The 19,333-nt window shown below is 47.9% G+C and overlaps 1 protein-coding gene across 1 annotated transcript in view; it reads left to right on the top strand.

The window, feature by feature from the left end:
- RBM20 (RNA binding motif protein 20) overlaps positions 1-19,333 on the top strand; it is a 183,511-nt gene that overhangs the window by 137,087 nt on the left and 27,091 nt on the right. The window contains exons 6-7 of the mRNA XM_037063820.1: positions 8,891-9,034; positions 11,224-11,355. Of these exons, the coding sequence (XP_036919715.1) occupies positions 8,891-9,034; positions 11,224-11,355 (276 nt within the window). The remainder of the gene's footprint in view (positions 1-8,890; positions 9,035-11,223; positions 11,356-19,333) is intronic.

The raw sequence follows: 19,333 nt of genomic DNA, 5'->3' as shown, positions 1-19,333 counted from the left end.
TTCCCTACAAATACTGACCTCCAAAGATAAGCAGACACTTCAGTACAATTACTCTGCTAACTCCGCCCAGTGAGCTCCTTGTGCATATTCATTTCTGCTGGGTTTTTCTGCGTACAAAATTTATGCTTTTTGTGAAAATTTAAACAGAAAAGATATATTTAATGAGCGATTGAAATTCCTCCATTACTCCCCCCGCCACCCCGCAGCCCCCTTGAGAACCACGAAAGCTTTCTCGGGCTTTCCTCCAGAAGTGTCCCCCTGGTCCTGTGCCAGAACATTTCCCGTCTGATTCTGCTTACAAACATCTTTGCAGAAACACATTTGTCGAAGACCAGCCAGGACTCTGCTGTTGTAGGATCACTATTGTTTGCGCAGCAAAGAACAGTCGGCCCCTGCTTCTAAAGCTCCCTGTTTCTGAGCAAAGCACGGTGACACGGGCCCTGGGAATGAGCCTGCAGAAGGTCTCTGAAGTGCCACACAGTGTGAAATGATCACAAATCCCGTGGACCAACCCCCCCCCCCCCAAACCTAGGCTCGGCTGCTACATTTACACTTGTCTCAGCTCTGTGTGAGTGCCAGCCTGTCATGTATATCACTGACAGAGATGGGGAGTGGTGGGGGAGGGGGGGCTAGGACTGACACAGATCACCCCCTCCCCCAACTCCAGGGTCCCAGGAGACTGCGTGGACTTTCACTGAAGCTCCTGCCACTTGACAGAGCAGGGGCACTTAGTCTTTGACTGACAGTCGACATAGAGTAATCAGGTTTCCTGCACGGGCCTTCAGGGCCTTCTCAGGCTGTAAATAGTGTTCTTGCACCTGTCCAAGACGGACTTGGCCTGCTGGCTGTCCCCATAAAACCGCCTGAAAGTTTTCACAGCCACCTTGGGGATTATTTAGTGCCAGCGCCACAGATGGGCCTCCCTGGAATGGGATGATACGCATTGTTTTTATGGTTTCTTTCTCACCAGGACCCCCCACACCGGAAAACTGGTATGGACAAGGAAGTTGAGGCAAAGGGAAACATAGATGTTTGTGGAAGGCCAGAGGTTTAAGTCATAGGTGGTGGTTTTCTAGAACGTCTGTCCGTCCTCTCTGGCCTTCTGGGCCTGTGGTTCAGAGCACTGTGGTCTCCTGACTTCCAGAGAACATGAAGAGTAGCAGTTGCCCAGACCAATGATAACCACCCCTCCCACCAGTCCATCTCTGCCATTGCTCCTGTCCCCCCAGCGGGGGCCACCTTGTGCATTTTCAGAGAAAGCAGAGAGCCAGGAAACAGGAGACCTGGGTGGGATTTGTTTTCTGGTTGTTTTCCTTTTCTTTTGATAGATCTTAATTATGTTCTCATGTTGTAAGAATAGTATGGACCTAGTGCAAAAAATCCAAATAGTAACAGAAATGTAAAAAATAGGAAACCCAACCCTGCAGATAAAACTGAAGGTAGATGTCTTTTACTCTAATTATGTGTTTCTAGCTGGTGGACACATGTATGTGCAGCTACTAAAAGTATATGTTTTTGCAAAAATCAGGTAATACCATATAATCTGTTGTACAACTTGGGTTTTTCCCCTGCCTTGACTTAAGCTCACAGTACACGTTTAATTGATTTCTAGACATCTTTGTGCATCCGACATAAAACCCTATCTTATGTGTAACATCATCTATTGTATGCACTTACCACAATTTATCAAGTGCATGATTAATCATTTTTTTTCTCTGAGATCTGAGCTGTAATCACAAACCCACCACACCTTCATCGCCCATGGATTAAGCCCCTTAACTGCTTCCAGGCCTCAGTCTCACATATACAGTGACGGGTGTGGACCAGCTGAGCCCCACTTTGAAGATTCTGTGACCCTAAAGTTTACATGTTGAGCTACCCCAAGACCCGTTGGCAAGCCTGGCACCAGTGGAAGTGGATCTTCTCTAAGTCAAAGCTAATACGCTTTCTAAAATATTTGGAAGTGTCAATAAAGACATCTGTGTCTGTCCTACAAGAGCCGTAGCTGGGGGACCCACGCTCCTTTGCTCTCTGCACGATATGTTCAAAATCAGCACCATGAGGAGTAAACATTGGCGTTGTGTCTGTCCCGAGGTGTTTTTAGCACAAAACCCACAGACCAAGAGGCCCGCAGACCAAGTGCCAGGTGAAATTAAGTCACGCCCACAGGAGATCATTCTGGAGCACAGACATTATTTATTGAACATGAGACTCACATTTATAGCTCTAGCAAGCACTTGGAGAGACTTCTCTCGCCCCACAGGACTGTTGCCCTAGCCACATGTTTACTGCAACTTCATGAGTTATGTGAACTGGGCCCGTTCTCTGAACGCATCGGTGAGGCTAGCATCAGAGGCTCCCACCAGCATCAGAGGGCACTGAAAGGTCTCAGAGTCTTCCTATACAAGTCTCTTTGCTCTCTTTGTATTTCCACCCACCTGTAAAGACTTGTGGGTGAGCTGAGCGGTCTGGGGCCCAGTCACACGAATCACTGAAGCAGCATCTGGCTGTAAATGAGGGACCCCAGTCTGTGAAAATGGACAGCCCAGGCCCCTTATCCCATGCAAGGGGGGCATTTAAAGTCAGTGCTGGCCTGCAGGCTTACTGAAGCCGGCTGGGAAAGGATGACTGTCCCTTTAGGTTCATAATTAGGCCTTTGGTTACCACCCTGGACACCTCAGCTCTCTCAGAGATTTGACCTTGGGTGGGAAAGTTTCAAATGCACCTGTCGCATGTGAGCCTCCCGGAGGCTTAGCAGGCAGAGCAGTGGGTGGGAGGGAGGTTAATGGGGCCTATCAACCCCTCACACCAAAAATTCGAGTTAAAGAGGTCTGATGTTTCTCTCCTGCCCCAGAGCACAGCTTTTAAAAATGTATTTTTGGTAACTTTTAATTTTAGTTTCACTCAGAACTACAGAAAAGTTTCAAGAAAGGTTTAAGGACCATCCATATACCTTTTACTCAGATTCACTACTCGTTTACATTCGGCTCTTTCATCATTCTCTCTCTCTGTCTGTGAGTATATCTGTCATCAGTCTGTTTATTCATCTCTGTCTGCCCATCCATCCTTTGGTCCATCTGTCCATCTGTCTCTGACTATTCATCCATCCATCTGTCCATCCATCTCCTGTTCCTTTCACCCATGTACGTGATCATCTGTGTGTGTTTTTTCTTGACTGTTGGAGACATATCTCTTCACCCCTAACTATGTCAGTAAGACTTTCCCCCAAACACAGATCTTTCTCTTGCATAATCACAATAGAGTTACATTTCTCCCCAAGACTAGAATCACCACACCATATCCTTTAAATGTTGGAGAAAAGGAGACCAATATTTATTTATAGGAGCCTGCTGGATGCCAGGCATTGCACCAAGGCACTTGATGTACGTTGTGGCACTTTTTGTCTTCTCAAGAGTCAAGTGGAGTCAATTTGTAGTCTCCCTGTTTTGCAGGCAAGCACACTCAGGCACGGAGAAATTCAGTATTTTGCCCAAGGTTAGACCCTGGGGAGCAGATTCAGATCCGGGTCTGTTGCACACATCTGGTGCCTGGCACTGGTGCCTGGAGACTGGAAGGCCACACACTCGATCTGTGTCTGTCCTTGAAGAGGCACCCAGGCCTGTGTCTCCTTAGTTCATGTCAGTATATCATTCAGCTGTTCCAGGCACTGTGGACACAGAGTCATTCAGGGAACGGCAGAGCTCACCAGCAAAGTGCTCACTGCTTGGAACTTATCTTCAGCCCTGTAAAGACGAGAAGACCACCGACACATACAGGCGTGTCTGAAAGGTGAACATGCTTGTGAACGTATTTGTGCTGACACACGTGATCACGTACGGAAGGAGGACAGACACTATACTCATTGGGACAGAGAGTGGGAGAGTCTCAGGTTTCCTGTTTGTGCCCAGCACGGTTGGGGAAAGTTATCATTATCCTGGATCTTGGGGTTTAGCTTGGCAGAGCTTTTGGGAGGAGTGGAATTTTAGAACTTAGAGCCACATAAGTTTGGGCATTTTACATCTGGGAAGAACTTCAGATGCGCAGGCTGCCTCCCTCATTCTGGACACCAGGAAACTCAGGTCCAGAAGGGAAAACGAGTTCACCTTGTCGTGTACCTACTCAGCGGCCAAGCTGGGGCTTGAATCCAGGTCCTCTGCCTTCCAGGATTATGTTCTTTCTGCTACATCGAGAAGTCCAAGCTTTTGCCAGCCCAAACCCCTTTTAATCATTTACTCCTACCTCCAGCAGCCACTGTCCTTCGTTTCCTGTCTGAAAAAGTTCTATCTCTGCCAAAGTACTTGTATTAGTGAGTAATTAACTAGTTATCTGATGAACTTACGTTCACCAGAAACACAGGTACACCAGTCATGCTCTCTGATTAGCCTAAAATCTAACCAGGGCCACTGTGCTGATAGAGTCAAAAAACTCAAAGTATGACCTCAACTCAGATTTTTTGAATGTCAAAAATAATGTTTCTCCCTTAAGATATTATTACCTAAAGACCCGAAAGGACTTATTAGAGAGCCCGATTTGGGGAGGCTCTGCCTTCAGGCCCCCCACCCCATCCAGATGAGAATAAGTCTACCAAGACATGGTCTGCTTGGGGATGAAAGGTAGCCAATCTCTCAAAGGAGAAGGGCCCAGAGACTTTTCCTCGATGGGTTTTTATTGGGTTCAATTTGCACAGGCATACGGGGTGTCTATGTAAAACTCATCAATCATTGTCAGGCAGTAAGGATCAAACAACAGATAATATACAAAGAACTATGAGGGCTTATTCTGAGTCAGGGTCAGTTAGCTAAAGGGCTATAACCCTTTGGGGAACACTCATTTTTTCTTTGACCCTTATCAGAAAGCTGAGGACATTCTTAGCAAAGCAGGTTTCACAGGATTTTATGTATTCTTTCTTAGGTCTGACTGCCCCAGGGAACCGCTGGTTTCAACCCAGGGCTGCAACACCCTCTGTCATTGTTTGAGGCTTAAGTCAGGCAGGGGAAGTAAGGCAGCGGAGAGATCAGGAGACTTCTTGCATACAGAAAGAGGACTCAGGCTATGACAAAGCAACCGGGGGGTGAGGGTCCATCACCCCCTTTTTCTCTAGCCCCCCAGGTTCTTCCCTGAGGGCCCCTTTGTGACCATGCCTGTCTTAGGTTGTGCCTCCCTTGACAAATCTTACCCATCATTGGCTAACTGGTCATCTTCTCGGGACCAAGCAGGGTGAAGTAAAAGGGGGCAGAGGTGGTGCCCCTGCCAGGGAGATAAGTTTTGTCTCCTTAGTGGCTTATGGTCCCGAGGTCTCTCACTCAACCTTAGCCATGGGGGGTTGCAGCTTCTGAAACCAGGCAGGGTGGTTCCCGACAACCCAGGCTGGGGATTGCTGTGCAGCATTGTGCTGCCTGCTTGGAGACACTCAGGGTCGTCTGTGTCACCCTCCCCCACCCCCACTGTGAACAAATTTTACTCCAGATGTACCACCTAAAGATGGCATTCTTCCTTCCTTATACTGCTCACTTTCCTCCCTCCCTAACTATTTCATGCATCATTTAGCTCTGCTGTTGGGTATATGGCCAAAACAGCCATGTTTGTATAAAGTGTTTAAGAATAGATTAAGGTGACTTTATATGTATGTGCGTGTGTACATATATATCTATACACATATACATATATAGCTTTTAGAAATCAGATATGATTTTGAGCCTAAACAAGTTTAAAACAAAAAGATATTTTAGATTGATAACAGAAAAGCATGCAGACTGAACTTCCCTAAATCAAATATTTGCAAAAGAATATACAGGCATACCTTGGAGATTTTGCGTTCAACTCCAGAACACCACAATAAAGAGAGTCACTGAATTTCTGTTTCCCAGTCCATGTGTTTACTCTATCCTGTAGTCTGTGAAGCATGCAATATAGCATTCTGTCTAAAAACACAACGTACCAGTACATATCCTTTTTTTCAGATTATTTATTTATTTATCTTTAGAGGGGAAGGGAAGGAGAGAGGGAGAGAAATGTCAATGTATGGTTGTTTCTCATGCATCCCCTGCTGGGAACTGGCCTGCAACCCAGGCATGTGCCCTGACTGGGAATCGAACCGCGATCCTTTGGTTCACAGGCCTGTGCTCAATCCACTGAGCTACACCAGCCAGGGGCTGGTACATATCTTGATTTAAAAATACGTTATTGCTAAAAAATGCTAACAACTATTACCTGAGCCTTCAGAGAGTCGTAATCTTTTTGTTGGTGGAGGGTCTTGCCTCCAACTTGTGAAAAAAATGCCGCGTCTGCAGAGTGCAATAAAACAAGGTATGCCTGCAACACATAAACCTTTTTTTTTTTCTAACTGGATGGGGCCTTTCCATGTGCCCTGAAGCCAGATACAATGCAAAGCAAACCCTGAACACAGAGATTTTCATTTCATGGCTTACTTAAAAATGCTGCCCTGAAGCACACCGGTGCACTGAAGAAGCTGCCCCTGGTCACTGGAGGTCCTTGGCCTCCACCCTGAGGGGTCGACACCTTGGCACGCCTAGAACCTATTTACAGTCCACCAGCCGGGTGAATACTGGAAGAATATTAATGATCTTGTGATTACTTTAAATGACAACAAAAGACTCCATAAGATCCAACTTCTGTTTCTGCCTTAAAAACTTGGGAGGGAACAGTGCTCGTGGAATGCATTTTTAAAATTTGAATGAAAACCTTAATTGAGGCCCATTATGTGAGGGCCTCTCTGACAAGTTCAGCAGCGTGAATTCATCTCGTTCTTTGGTGACTGGCAGCTGTGAGGGTGTTTATTCTCCCAAGGCCTGCTCCACCGCCCCCAGCAGCTTTTGTTGCACTCCCGCTTGAATACAATACCTCTCTCCAGTTGCTTTTTGGTCTGGTGGATACAATGAGACAGGCGCCGGCCCTTGTGCCTGGTCACTAAGCAACTGGAGAGGGGATTGGGCCCAGAACCACCCTGCGTGTTTGCTCTGCTGTCCAAGCACACATTAGCCCAGGCCAAGCACAGCAAAGTCACGTGGGGCAGAAACATACCACGCTGGGAGGCGGTGGGTCAGAGGCCAGCCTTAGCCCTCCTGTTGATCAGCTCAGAGGACTGGCCACGTTGCCTCACCTGAGAGCTCAGCTGGGTCAGCCTCTTCATGGGGACCATTCACCCTAACGGGAGGCAATGATCCTGCCTCTTCACTGCCCTGCTCCTGTCGTTCCTGGAGAGCCCTGGGAGCCACCTGGGCTACAGACTAAGTCCCATTCCCCTTTGGGAAAGTGCTTGACCTCTGGATGTTGCAGATGGGGAAAGGGGCAGTTGGGTTTCTCCACTTTAGGGCTGGACCATAAAAAGAGGTTATTATATATTCTAATTGTCCTCAGCCCCAATGGGACAAGGCAGGGCTTTTTGTGGTAGAATCACCCAAATATTAGCCCTCGTTAGGAATGGGACCTCAGACTTTCCCGCTGTGTTAGCTTAGCTAGCCAGCCCCACATTAGTGTAATCAAGTGTTAAAGTTCACATTATCATATACCAAGTGGTGCTCACGCACATACAGGCTATGCTATGAGAACACGATTTAGGTTTAGAAAAATGGCACCCTTCTTAACCACGCTGGGTCGGCTTATGGTTACTGATTCTCAAACCTCCTGGAGACTCAGGCCGAGGAAGGTTTGCACGGACCAGACAGACGCACCTCCTTCCTCCACAGCTTTGATTAGGCCTAGGTCTTGGCTTCCAAACTGTGTTCCTCGGAGGTGCCTTTGGGACCGCCAGCTGGAGTGTGGCAGCAAAGGGCTGGACCCCAAAGTCTGTCTAGAGCAGCTCCTCTTACGTGTCACGTATCTTGAACTGGTCAGCAAGCTTTTGTTTGAGGAAAGGGTTCCAAAGCCTGCGAAGTTTGGAAAGCCATGTCCCTGCACTGCTGCTGTGGGTGTCTGTGTACGTGCATTAAGGTCCCACAAATCCTGTCTATGTCTTTTTTTAATTCATCGGAACCTCTAAAAATGTAAGTTGGACAATATGAAGTATGTAAGAAAAAGGTGACACATCTCTTCCCTTCCTGCCTTTCTGTTCTGCTCTTTGAAGAAAGCCAGTATTGACAAGTAGGTACACACCCTCACATCCCTTTTGCTTCTGCCAATATCCGTTAACACTTTTGTCTTTGGGGAAAATTTCAGACAGACAGAAGAGTCAACACTAGTATAAGGAACCCCATATCCCCACCCCCCCAATTTGAATAATTATCAAAGTTTAAGAAAGATTTTATTTATTTATTTTTCGAGAGGGGAAGGGAGGGAGAAAGAGGGGGAGAAAACATCAATGTGTGGTTGCCTTTTGAGTGCCCCCTACTGGGGACCTGGTCCGCAACCCAGGCATGTGCCCTGACTGGGAATCCAACCAGCAACCCTTTCATTCACAGGCCAGCGCTCAATCCACACCAGCCAGGGCTCTTTCCAAGTTTTTATGTCACCTTATAAATTACTGCAACAAATTACCCATGTACCTAAGTACTTACATACTGATGCATTTATTCTGTAGGGTGAATTTCCAAAAGTGAGGTGGCAGGATCACGGGCTATGTATGTTTTCAGTTTTCTGTGCTGTCGCTCACATATATTCTTAAAAGATTGTAGAAAACCTCCCACCAGCCATGTGTGTTTCCTCAAAGCCCTGGATGTGACTGTTCATTAAACATGTTGTGACTCTTCTGCGTAAATAGATGACATAAAATCAGTGTTTGGCGTGTGTGAATGGGGCCGTTTCTGTGTCGAGGTTGTCAGTTGTAGTTTCTCAATCACTATTTGGGAGGAAGACGGCCATTAGGAACAACTGGCCCAGAGGGCAACAGGGAAATGTCCTGTGAAGACCAGCCACCGCTCTCTGTTTCTCCCAGTTCGTGCAGCGGAAGACGGGCACTGGCCGCGTGGTGCACATCTGCAACCTTCCAGAAGGGAGCTGCACGGAGAATGACGTCATTAACTTGGGGTTGCCCTTCGGAAAGGTCACCAATTACATCCTCATGAAGTCTACGAATCAGGTGGGTCCGTGCAGTTTCACACTGGTCTGTACCAGCTCGGTCATGCATTGGGGGTGGTCTATCTGGTGCAATAACATGTGTACTTTTATTTTTTTAAAGAAGCTGTTCTTAGCATAAAGAGGGAAACACAGGTGGACTCCAATGGGTAAAGCACAGAGGTTTCCGGTGATGGTGGTGTTTTGTTTCCTCTTGCTTCACCTTACCCTTCTCGGGATGGTAACAGGCCTCTGTGGGTTGCCTAGAGGTGAGGAAGTGCTTCGGAATGAAGTGCTCATTAATATGGAAAAGCTAACTGGCCCCTCAAACAGATACCCATGAACCTGAACACTGGCCCCTAAAATGGCTAGCCATGAACTTGAGTCTTGACTGCATTACTAGTCTCCTGAGCTAATGATGCAGTCTTACTTTCTAAGCTTCTCATAGCTGAGGGCCTGGCTTTGGAGACAGCCCGTAACTGGGAACAGGGATTTTCACTGAATCTTGGTGATAACATCCCAGCCCCTTGGGTTGCACAGCAGGGGAACAGGTGGGAACGGATGGACGCCTGGTGAGTCTAAGGAGTTAAGAACCCTTAACCCTTGGGGACTGGCTGAGGCCTTGGGAGTTAATATGTCGGTCTTCATTTCTAATGTCAGAGGGGGAGTTTATACAGAGAATGATCAGAAATAAGAATATTTTGTGTTTGCTTATTAATAAGTATTTTTATTTGATGAAGAAGAGTAGCAGGCCTAGGAGAAATTATTTTCTTAATCAAAGCATGAACTTTGGAGACGGCACAGCAGATCATCAGTGGTCTTCCTCCATCGCCCTGGGCCTGGGCTTTCCACTTTGTCTCTTTGTTCCTACTTCTCAGCATTCTATTTTGGGTAAAGGTCCAAAATTTAGTTTGCAACATGAATGTGGTGAAAGTCATTGAATTACCATATTTTGCCATGTATAATGTGCTCCTGTGTACAATGCACACCCATGTGTTGTACACATTATACATGGGATTATTATGCCCCTTGTTATACCCATGGTATGTAATCATTATACCCATGTATAATGAGCATCCTTATTTTTCCCTCGAAAATTTGGGTAAAAGAAAGTGCACATTATACATGGCAAAATACGGTAGCATTACTCGCATTTGACAGGTGAGAGCTGGAGATACTAAAATGTTTCCAGGAACAAAGAGGCACTTAGAAAGCTGGGTGGCAGATTTGAATAAAACTAAATAATCTTGCCTCTAGTCGCCCACACTGTGCCGTAGATGGTGGCAGCGTGCAGGAAAGTGTATCGGAAATTCAAAAACAAGGGTGAGGGAGGGAGGGAGGACGCGTTTGTTCAGGGGAACGGCTGAATAGGTGCTCACAGTGAGGGCCCTTCGGATACGGATCACTTTTCCTTCTCAACATCGAGGGACCGGATCGGTACCAACCAAACAAATCTAAGAAACAGTGACAATGACGAATCCACCACAGCTCCTGGGGTGAACCGACAGGTCGGTCAAAACAACCTATTTAAGAAGTGTAGACACCGATTGAATGGAAAAGCCCATTTCTTTGTGAGTTTTAGTATGTTTCTTTTTTTATAAAGAAAGTGAGAGCTCAGATACCCAGGGCGTGTGCCTCCGTCTTCTGGCATTGCAGGGATTGGCCCAAGGTCACTTGTGCAAGACACTCACTCTCCCCTGCTCTACGGCTTCCCCTGGGAAACTGTCGGTTAATGGACCCTCCCACCCCAAAGGAGCTCTTGTGGCCTGCTGTAGCCCAGGGTGGACATACATAATTAAGAACTGTGTTTGGTAACCATGGGGATGAGGAGAGGGGCCATCTTCTAATGAGCTCTTTTGGTGGAGTTAATAAATAGGTCTCTTTGAACAGATGGGATCAAAGGGAACTCTTCCTTGTACTGGTTGTTTTCCTTCTTTTTATTGAGGTTTGAAATACATACTCTAAAGTGCACTAGTCTTAAGTGCACAACTCCATTAATTTTTTACATGTGTACACCCGTGTAATTACCACACAGGTCCAGATATGGAACATTCCCAGAACCCAGAAAGGTTTCTCATGCCCCCTTCCCAGTCAAAACCCCGCCCCTTCCCAGGGGGACACTGAACTCTAACTTCTATCACCATTGATTTATCTTGCCTATTCTTGAACTTCACATACATGGAATCATACCTCCTACTGAATGTTCTCTCCTAGGCCTTTCTGGAGATGGCTTACACAGAAGCTGCTCAGGCCATGGTTCAGTATTACCAGGAACAATCTGCTATGATCAATGGTGAGAAGTTGCTCATTCGGATGTCTAAGAGATACAAGGAGCTGCAGCTGAAGGTAAAGCATTCCCTTGTTCATTCAGTCCCTCAACAAGCACCCGCCGAGTGTCTCCTCGTGGTCGGGTACCGTCCTGAATGCTGGCAGGAAGGGGAGGCCAGGAAAGATGCAAAAATGACCCACCGCCTTTGAGGATATCACATGGGAAGGCAAACCAATGTAACATGGCAAGAACCCTGCTCACTGATATAAGTACGAAATGCAGAGGGGTGCTTGAGACAGGATGACTGACTACCTGGAACCCACAGGATTTATAGGAGAGTTTTGAAAGATAGAGACAGAAGGTGAAGGTGCTTGCTTTTCAGAGGTGGAAGTTCCAGGCATAAACCCCGAATATAACCTCTTTTTCTACCCACACAGGTCTTCAGTAACTTTTTTCCTCCATTACCCTCCTTGTTCTCTCATTCTCTCCTCCATTCTCCATATTTCTGTCTTGGGCCTCGCTGAAATTCTCCGAAGCAGCACGTGGCTGAATTGGCCACTGTCAGAACTCGGGGATGAATTCAGATAATTCCAAATAGGGCTTTTGTTTTTATTTTAGCTTGTCCTACATTTGTCTTCTCTTTGTTTCACTGCGAAGTACAACCTGCATACAGAAAAGTGACTAATTGTGCACTACACTGTTTAAAAAGCGCTGATGGGTGAAATCCCATAAGCCCCGAAAACCACACCAAAGTCAGGAAACAGGACACCAAGAGCCCCAGAAGGCCCCCTGAGTCCCTCCTCACACTCAACCCTCCCCTCTCCGCTCTTGAGACTGAGGATAAACATTTCCTTCAACTTACAGTTCCTCCACCTATATCTGCCTTTCGTAACAGTACAGTTTAGTCTGGTCTATTTTTGAACTTTATAGGAAAGGAGTCTGTGTTCTTTCATTCAACATTATGCCTTTCATCTTGGGTGTGTCTCTTTTCATTGCTGTATAAATTTCCATTGTATGACTACAAACTTATTTATCCATGCCTATGTTGATGGACATTTTGAATTATTTCCAGTTTTTGGGTGTTAGGGACAGTGCTATGGTGAACGTTCTCAAACATGTCGTCCTGTGCACATGTACACCGACATGCACGTAACTTGGGGAGTGGAACTGACGAATTATGGGCATGCAGACCCTCAAATTTACTGGGTAGTAGCAAGCTCTTTTCAAAGTTAGTCGTTCCACATTTACACTCCTACCAGTAGAATCTGAGACTTTTCAATGGTCCGTGTTCTCACAGATATTTTGTCTTATCTGACTTTTTTATTTTTGCCCATCTGGGGAGGGTGTGATGGTTTATCATGGTTTTACTTTTTATTCCCGGTTACTGACTGAAATTGAGTATTCTTTTCTGTGGTCATTGGCTATTCTATCTGGGTCTTCTCCGGTACAAGGTTTCTTTTCACGGCATTTGCCCTGCTTTTTTCTTTTCCTTTTGGTCCTTCTTTTCATGGTCTGCAGGAGTCCACTTCACTAGAGCACTTAACCCATTTGGATTCATTGTCACTAATGCCATATTTGCGTTTAAATCTACCTTCATCTTGTGCTTTCTACTGTCCCGTGTTTTAGGGATTTTCCCGGTCACTTCAGCTCATCCCACACTTACCTGGGGTCCATTTTGTTTAAGACCCACAGCCCTCCATCTGCCTTCAAGGTTGACGTCAGAAGACAAAGGCTGGGTGGCTGTTTATGGCCAGGACAGCGTTCTGACAGGTCTGCATATGCAGATCAGATATATGTCAACCAGTTGCCAAAGCCCTGATTCTGCTTTGCTTGCAGTCTTGCTTCTGAAGTTCCTTTGCCAACAGTTCTGGCAGAAACTGGCATTTTTTTTTCTGACTAATAAAAGCACGTGACTTTCCTCAGACAAGCGAAAGAGCCCTCCCCACTCTCCACCCAGCCAGAGTTCCTATTCTTCTAGATTTTCCCTGGGGGCTGAAGTTGGATTTGTGTGCTGAATGGCCAGTAGAGTTTTGGTCTCCAAACAATGTGTTGCTGTAATTTCTAATTAAGATTAATAGCAGGACTCAGCCTCTCAAATTAAGGCACCGAGGTACTACGGTACCTTACCAGGGGAGGTAGGTAGTTTGGGGTGAATACACCCTGGATTAAAAAGTCATATGGTCCAGACTTGCATTCAGCAAATGTTGTGCCCACTGTGGGCAGTGGGCAGCAAGTGGGTAGCACCGTGGATGTAGAGGCAGGAAGCTTGTGGAGCTCAGTCTGTTTGGAGAAGAATAGGCAAAACATCTCCACCCACACCCTAGGAGCTACTCCAGATTGGAGGGTGGAGGTGCCACCCTAGGCCCTACCCCTCCCTGCTTGGATGAGCTTGGACAAGCTGCTTTACCACTGAGCCTCAGGTTCCAGGTCAGTGAAGGACCATGCCTTGAGTCCTTTGGTTCTGAGCACCTTTTTCTTACATTGTCTCTTTGAGTCCCACACTCCTCCCTCCTGTGAGGTGTGTAGGGTGGACAATAACAGTAATTATAACAGTACAACAATAAGAACAAGTGTATGTATGTAGCTTTGATTGAGTCCTGGTACTCTGAGTCAAGCAATGTGTCAAGCACTTTACGTAAATACATTATCTCCTATAATTTTTCCATCATTTTTGTCGAATAGGTATTGTTAACCTCATTTTTACAGATGAGGAAACCGAAGTGGAAGTTCAGTGACTGGCCCAAGATCATAGTTACGGGAAGAGCCAGAATTAAAACCTAGGACTGTTTTGGTTTTGCACCGTATCCACATCTCCATACTGTGTTATTATGATCTCCATTGCCCACGTGAAAGATCAGAGAGAAACGTGGTGATTTGCTATAGTCACCCAGACAGTATGCACCAGGAGTATCCTAATGGAGCTTCTCAAATGGATCTTGTTAAATTTTCTATTCAGTAAGTCTCAGGCAGGGCTGTGATTCTGCATTGCTAACAAGCTCCCACAGCTGCCGATGCAGCTGGTCCTCAGGGCACACTTGAAGCAGCCAGGGTCTAGAACACACTGTTTCTCACCTTTCATGAGGGGTTTCAGCTCCCCAAAGCTTTCATACTGCCTCCATGTGAAAGCATCTCAAAGCATGTTTCAGCTACATGCATTATAGTCCCCAAGTTGACATCAGCTAGAATTTTCTCAGCTAGAATTTGCAAGGAACAGGAATTTGTGTCAATTAAGCAAGCATATTGACTACAGTAAAAAAAGAAAGAAAGAAAGAAATGAGTGAATTTATTGGCTCATGTGAATAAAAAGTGCAGGAGTAGCCTGGCTGCAGGTATGGCTAGAGTCAGGGCCCACGTGGTGGTGCTAACACTTGGCCTCTCTCCACTCTGCTTTCTGCTCCCTGGGCTTTGTTTTGGGGTCTCCCTGGGATGGCCCTGGGCAGCCCCAGGCTGTCTCCTCTAGGTGGCGTGATGGCTTCATTGACTTCGGCAGCTCTGGTTTCTCATCATCCCGTTTCCTTCAACAAGAGCGAGCCCAAGTTCTTCCTGGCAGCTCCCACAGGAGTCCCGAGAGTCGCTCTGATCATTGGGCTAGTGTAGGACACGTGTCCTTTCCTGAAGCAATCTCTGTGCCCAGGGGCTGGCGGTGCGGTGACTGGCAAGGTCCATGTCACCTGCTGCATCCTCGGAGGAGGGGTGGAGAAAGGGGAAATGACTGCAGGGTGGGAGACAGCCAAACACTGTGTGTCTGGGCCAAAGGAGCCACCACGTGGGGTCCCACCGGGGCTTGCAGAGGTGGGGGGAACTTTGATTGGTCTTTCTCCTCTAACCTTAGCTCATGCTCACCAGGCAGAGTGGAGGGGGAGAAAGAAGAGATCTTAAGGCCCTTTTCCTTTCCTGTCTTGAGTATTCCTCATGCCATAATGTAGTCTCCCTAAACACTGTTCGTTCGTGGTGGAGGTCATAGTCCTCAGGGCACCTGGGGCAGAATCTGTCACATGACAGGTATCTGACCAGTGCATGGGATGAATGAGACAGAGAAAATCCTTAGCAACAACAACAAGTGAGTATTTTTCTTCCCGCAGACCTGGACGAGAAGAGTGAATTATTCTCTGGTTGGTTCTCTAAAACTCCCTCAGACGGATAGGCTCTTACATGTGGGAGGTAACTTGGAATAATTGAAACCAGTGCCTCCCAGTCACTGCATCAGAGAATTGTCAGGGCAGCTTTTAGGTCCTGCCAGAGTTCCCCTTCAGTAGGTTCAGGGTGGGATGGAGGCTCTTAGGCGGTTTGGGGGCAGAGGGCCTGGTTTCAGAGCCACGGGCCTTGCAAGCCCCCTAGCCACAGAGAGGGTCTCTGGCCCTGGGCAGCAGTCTTGGGAATGGTTCATGCTGCTCTCAGGAAGATGAAATCAGCAAACGATGACTGAGGGTCTTCTCCATGTAAGACTATGTGCTGAGAGCTACAGTGAGTATGAGACATGGTCTGACACGGGGACAGTTTGCTGTCTAACTGGACAGACAAGCTTTTCTTGTGCAAAATGATACAAGATTTAAGCGTGAGTGCATAAGTACAGAAGCTTCTAGAAGCTTAGTGACAAAAGGCGATGTGACTTAGTTGTGTTAAGAAGGGAGAGATTACTGAGTAGGGCCTTGAAGAATGAGACAAAGGACCCAGGCAGAGAAGGGGCCTCCGGGTGAGGGGAATCGGGTGGGAAGAGATGCAGAGCCTGGACAACTCGGTGATGCTGAAAACAACCAGGCCGTGGTGGCAGCAAGGCTGTGACGAGCTCCTCTGGAAGGTTTCAGCATCTTCCCAGGACACTCGAGGCATGGGAAACAGCAATGGAGGGGTCAGAGGGCAGGAAGCCCTCTCGCAGCTTCTTTCATGTTGGTCCAGCGCTTGTGGTTTTTGTCAGCGCTGCCTGCCATGCCCTGAGGCTCCCGGTGGATGCCAGATGGGCCTCATTATCTCACCTCATAGATGAAGTAAGTGAGTCTCTCACAGACAGGGAGCCTGGGCCCCAGATGACCCAGCCCACTGGCGGCAGAGCTGTGGGGCTGCCCTCCCCCGGGGGAGATTCTCAGGCCTCAGTGCGTCCCTCTGAGTGTGCCAGCACTTAGCTGGGACCACAAGGGGCTTGGCCTCTCACCCTCCTCTTAAATGCAGCAAGAGGACCGTGACCACTGAGCACTGTGACCGTGAGCACTGGGGATGGTCCTCCGGGAAGTTATTGAGCTGCATCAGTGTAATCAGAATGGATGAAAAAGATGCTGTGTCTGGGATTTGCTTCAGAACACTCCAGGAGGGGGCAGGGAAGAGAGTGGGGGTATCGGAGAAACAAGAGTGGTCATAATCCTTGACGATGGAAGTGGGGGTTCAGTATACCACTCTCTCTACTTTCATGTGTATTTGACATTTTCTGCAAAAGAAAGGTACCCAGAACATCAGTGTAGACCTGCTCCATTCTCTCCCATTTTCTCATTTCTGCAGTGGTTACAACTTTATTTTACTTGCCCCCTTTATACCTTCAACCACAGGAGGATGAGGCCAGGCCTGAAGAGGAAGGTTGAGGACTTCCTTAGGGCTGTGAGAGGTCGATTCTGTTATTTGAAAGTCTTTGGCCGCCTTTGCCTCTTTCTCAGGTCTTTGGGCCAGAGAATGCCATCCATTTGGAATTATGACGTCAAATAGAGCAACTGGCCGCTAGTGTTCAGGGCGGGGGGTCGCAGTGCCCGTGACCAGCAGCCCTGGCATGCAGTCTGTGCAGATTGTCCTGTTCTTTCTCTGCTGCCCCATCCCGGCCTCTCTCCTGCTGTTCCTCTTGGAACAGTTATCAGGGAGCACCAGCTCCCACGAGGCTCTGTACCAGTGCCCACTGTGGAGGGACCAGCGACCCAATCCCCTGCCTCACTGGGGACGTGGGACCTGAAGAGGAGTAACCTCAGAGGGCACTGGGCCGACAGTGGCCTCAGGAGGATGCTCTGTGGTTGGGAAAATAAGGGCAGGGGAACATTTAAGCCAAGAAGAGGCTCTTCCAGCCCCCAAAGAACTCTAGGTGCATGTCTTTGACCTCTTGGGGCCTGCGTGGGTCACTAGAGGATATTTTCATCTGTGGGGCCTGGTTGGCTGGCTCTGCCCCTCACCAGGCGGCACCCCGGAGACGAAGGGCACAGTTTCTCTCACCCCAGGCTTCCCTGTACCTGGGCTGGAAGGAACCGTCATGAAGATCTAAGGTTGCAGAAAAGCAGAAGAAATGTATGGAGGACTCGGAGACTCTTTTTGCTACAGAAAGCCCCCCACCCAAACCCCCCCGGGAATTTGTATGTCCTGAAAAGTGGCTGAGGTCTCTTTAACCCAGCTTGAGGGGCTCATTCTTTAGCCTTTGCTGCTTCTAGTTTGGCAGTGCAAGCCATGGATCAGGGACCCAGGATGTGGCCTCCCCAGTGACAGCAGATCCATTATGCGACCCTGCCCTTGGTCATGAGGGCTCCTGCCAACTTTCCCAAACGCCATTCGCTCGGGTGTTGGCCTGTATGGAGGCAGTGCGGCCGTGGGCCAGGCTGGCCTTCCCAGGGGTGATGCAGGAGGCAGCTCCCATCTTGTGTCCTCAGGTGGGCAGGCAACGAGAAGACCTCCAGATGAACTTCCTCGTTCTACCCCCAGGTAGTGACAGACAACCCTGGTGGAAGGACAGGTGGCCTTAGGTGGGGTGGAAGGAGGCCTCCTGGGAGGCGGCCTTCTCCTTAGCCCTGACCTGTAGCCTCAGTTTATTTCCTTGGTTGGCCTCGGTCTCTGCTTGTGGTCCAGGTTAAGTCCAAGAGTGGGTAGCTGACAGAGCAAGCCCTGGGTAGTCGGGTGACCTCTAGGTGACACTTTCCTACGCTCATAGAAGGTCATCCCTTACAGCTACAATCAGATGAAAGAGGCCATTTGCCAAAACTCTGAGGCCTTTTTTCAGGTGGTATCCTGACCAGGGCTCAGTTCCTGGGCCTCTTCTTGAGCAGAGCTGTACTGGCTTCTGGACCTCCTCCTTCCCGACCTCAGGGGAAGGCATCCCTGCCTTCTCCTTGCCATTCTTTCCTTTTGTATTTCCCACAGACAAGAGATCCCTCCCCGGCTTGCACAGTTTATGTCCCTTCCCTGTGTCCCAGCCCTGGCCTTTCTCCCTAAAACCTCAGGGAACCAACTGCTCCTTCATTCCCTCCCTGACTCATTTCTCCAGCCCAACACTCCCTCTCGGCGCTGACACGGGTAGAATTCTCAGAGGGCTCAGAGAGCTCTAGTCCCATTGGTCACGTGGCTCACTGCAGGTCTCTGGCCCTGGGTTTCCCATCTGTAAAATGAGATATGTGATGCTGTCTCATATTCGTGTAGTTCTGGGGTGTCACAGTTCTTTGTAAAGTGTATTAAAAATTTGAGGATAAAAACAGCCATGGATTAAATTTCTTTTTTTAAAAAAAGATTTTATTTATTTATCTTTAGAGGGGAAAGGAAGGAGAGAGGGAGAGAAACATTAATGTATGGTTGCCTCTCATGAGTCTCCCACTGGGAACTGGCCTGCAACCCAGGCATGTGCCCTGACTGGGAATCAAACTGCGATCGTGTGGTTCACAGGCCCGCACTCAATCCACTGAGCTACACCAGCCAGGGTGGATTAAATTTCTTAATGAAAGTCTTCATCAACAGTTGACACTGCAGACCAAGGTATTTCTTGATTTGTTGAGATGTAATTACACAGTGTAAAATTCACCCTGCTCCGTGCATTTAATGGAATGGATGGATTCTGTGTAGTCTTTTGGAAGATGCTCTCACCTTTATTTTGTGCCCATGAATTTCTTTTTTTTATCACTTATTTCTTATTGTTTTGTTATTATTTTCCATTCTGGGTTCAGGAAAGGGCTTTGGTTGGGATTTGGGGACTGGGGTTGGTTCTGTTCTGGCATAGCCACCAAATAGTGATTTCTGGAATGGGTGGGGCCTCTGGGTGCCTGGCATCCTCCGCTGTGAGCCATGGCTCACAGCCTGTGCTGCCCACCCACCCCACAGACGAGTATT

This window comes from Sturnira hondurensis, unplaced genomic scaffold (assembly GCF_014824575.4).
Source record: "Sturnira hondurensis isolate 20B ecotype Veracruz unplaced genomic scaffold, ASM1482457v3 Scaffold0014854, whole genome shotgun sequence".
Classification (NCBI taxonomy): Eukaryota; Metazoa; Chordata; class Mammalia; order Chiroptera; family Phyllostomidae; genus Sturnira; species Sturnira hondurensis.
The sequence above is the reverse complement of the archived record's forward strand: the minus strand, read 5'-3'. Positions and strand labels throughout refer to the sequence as shown.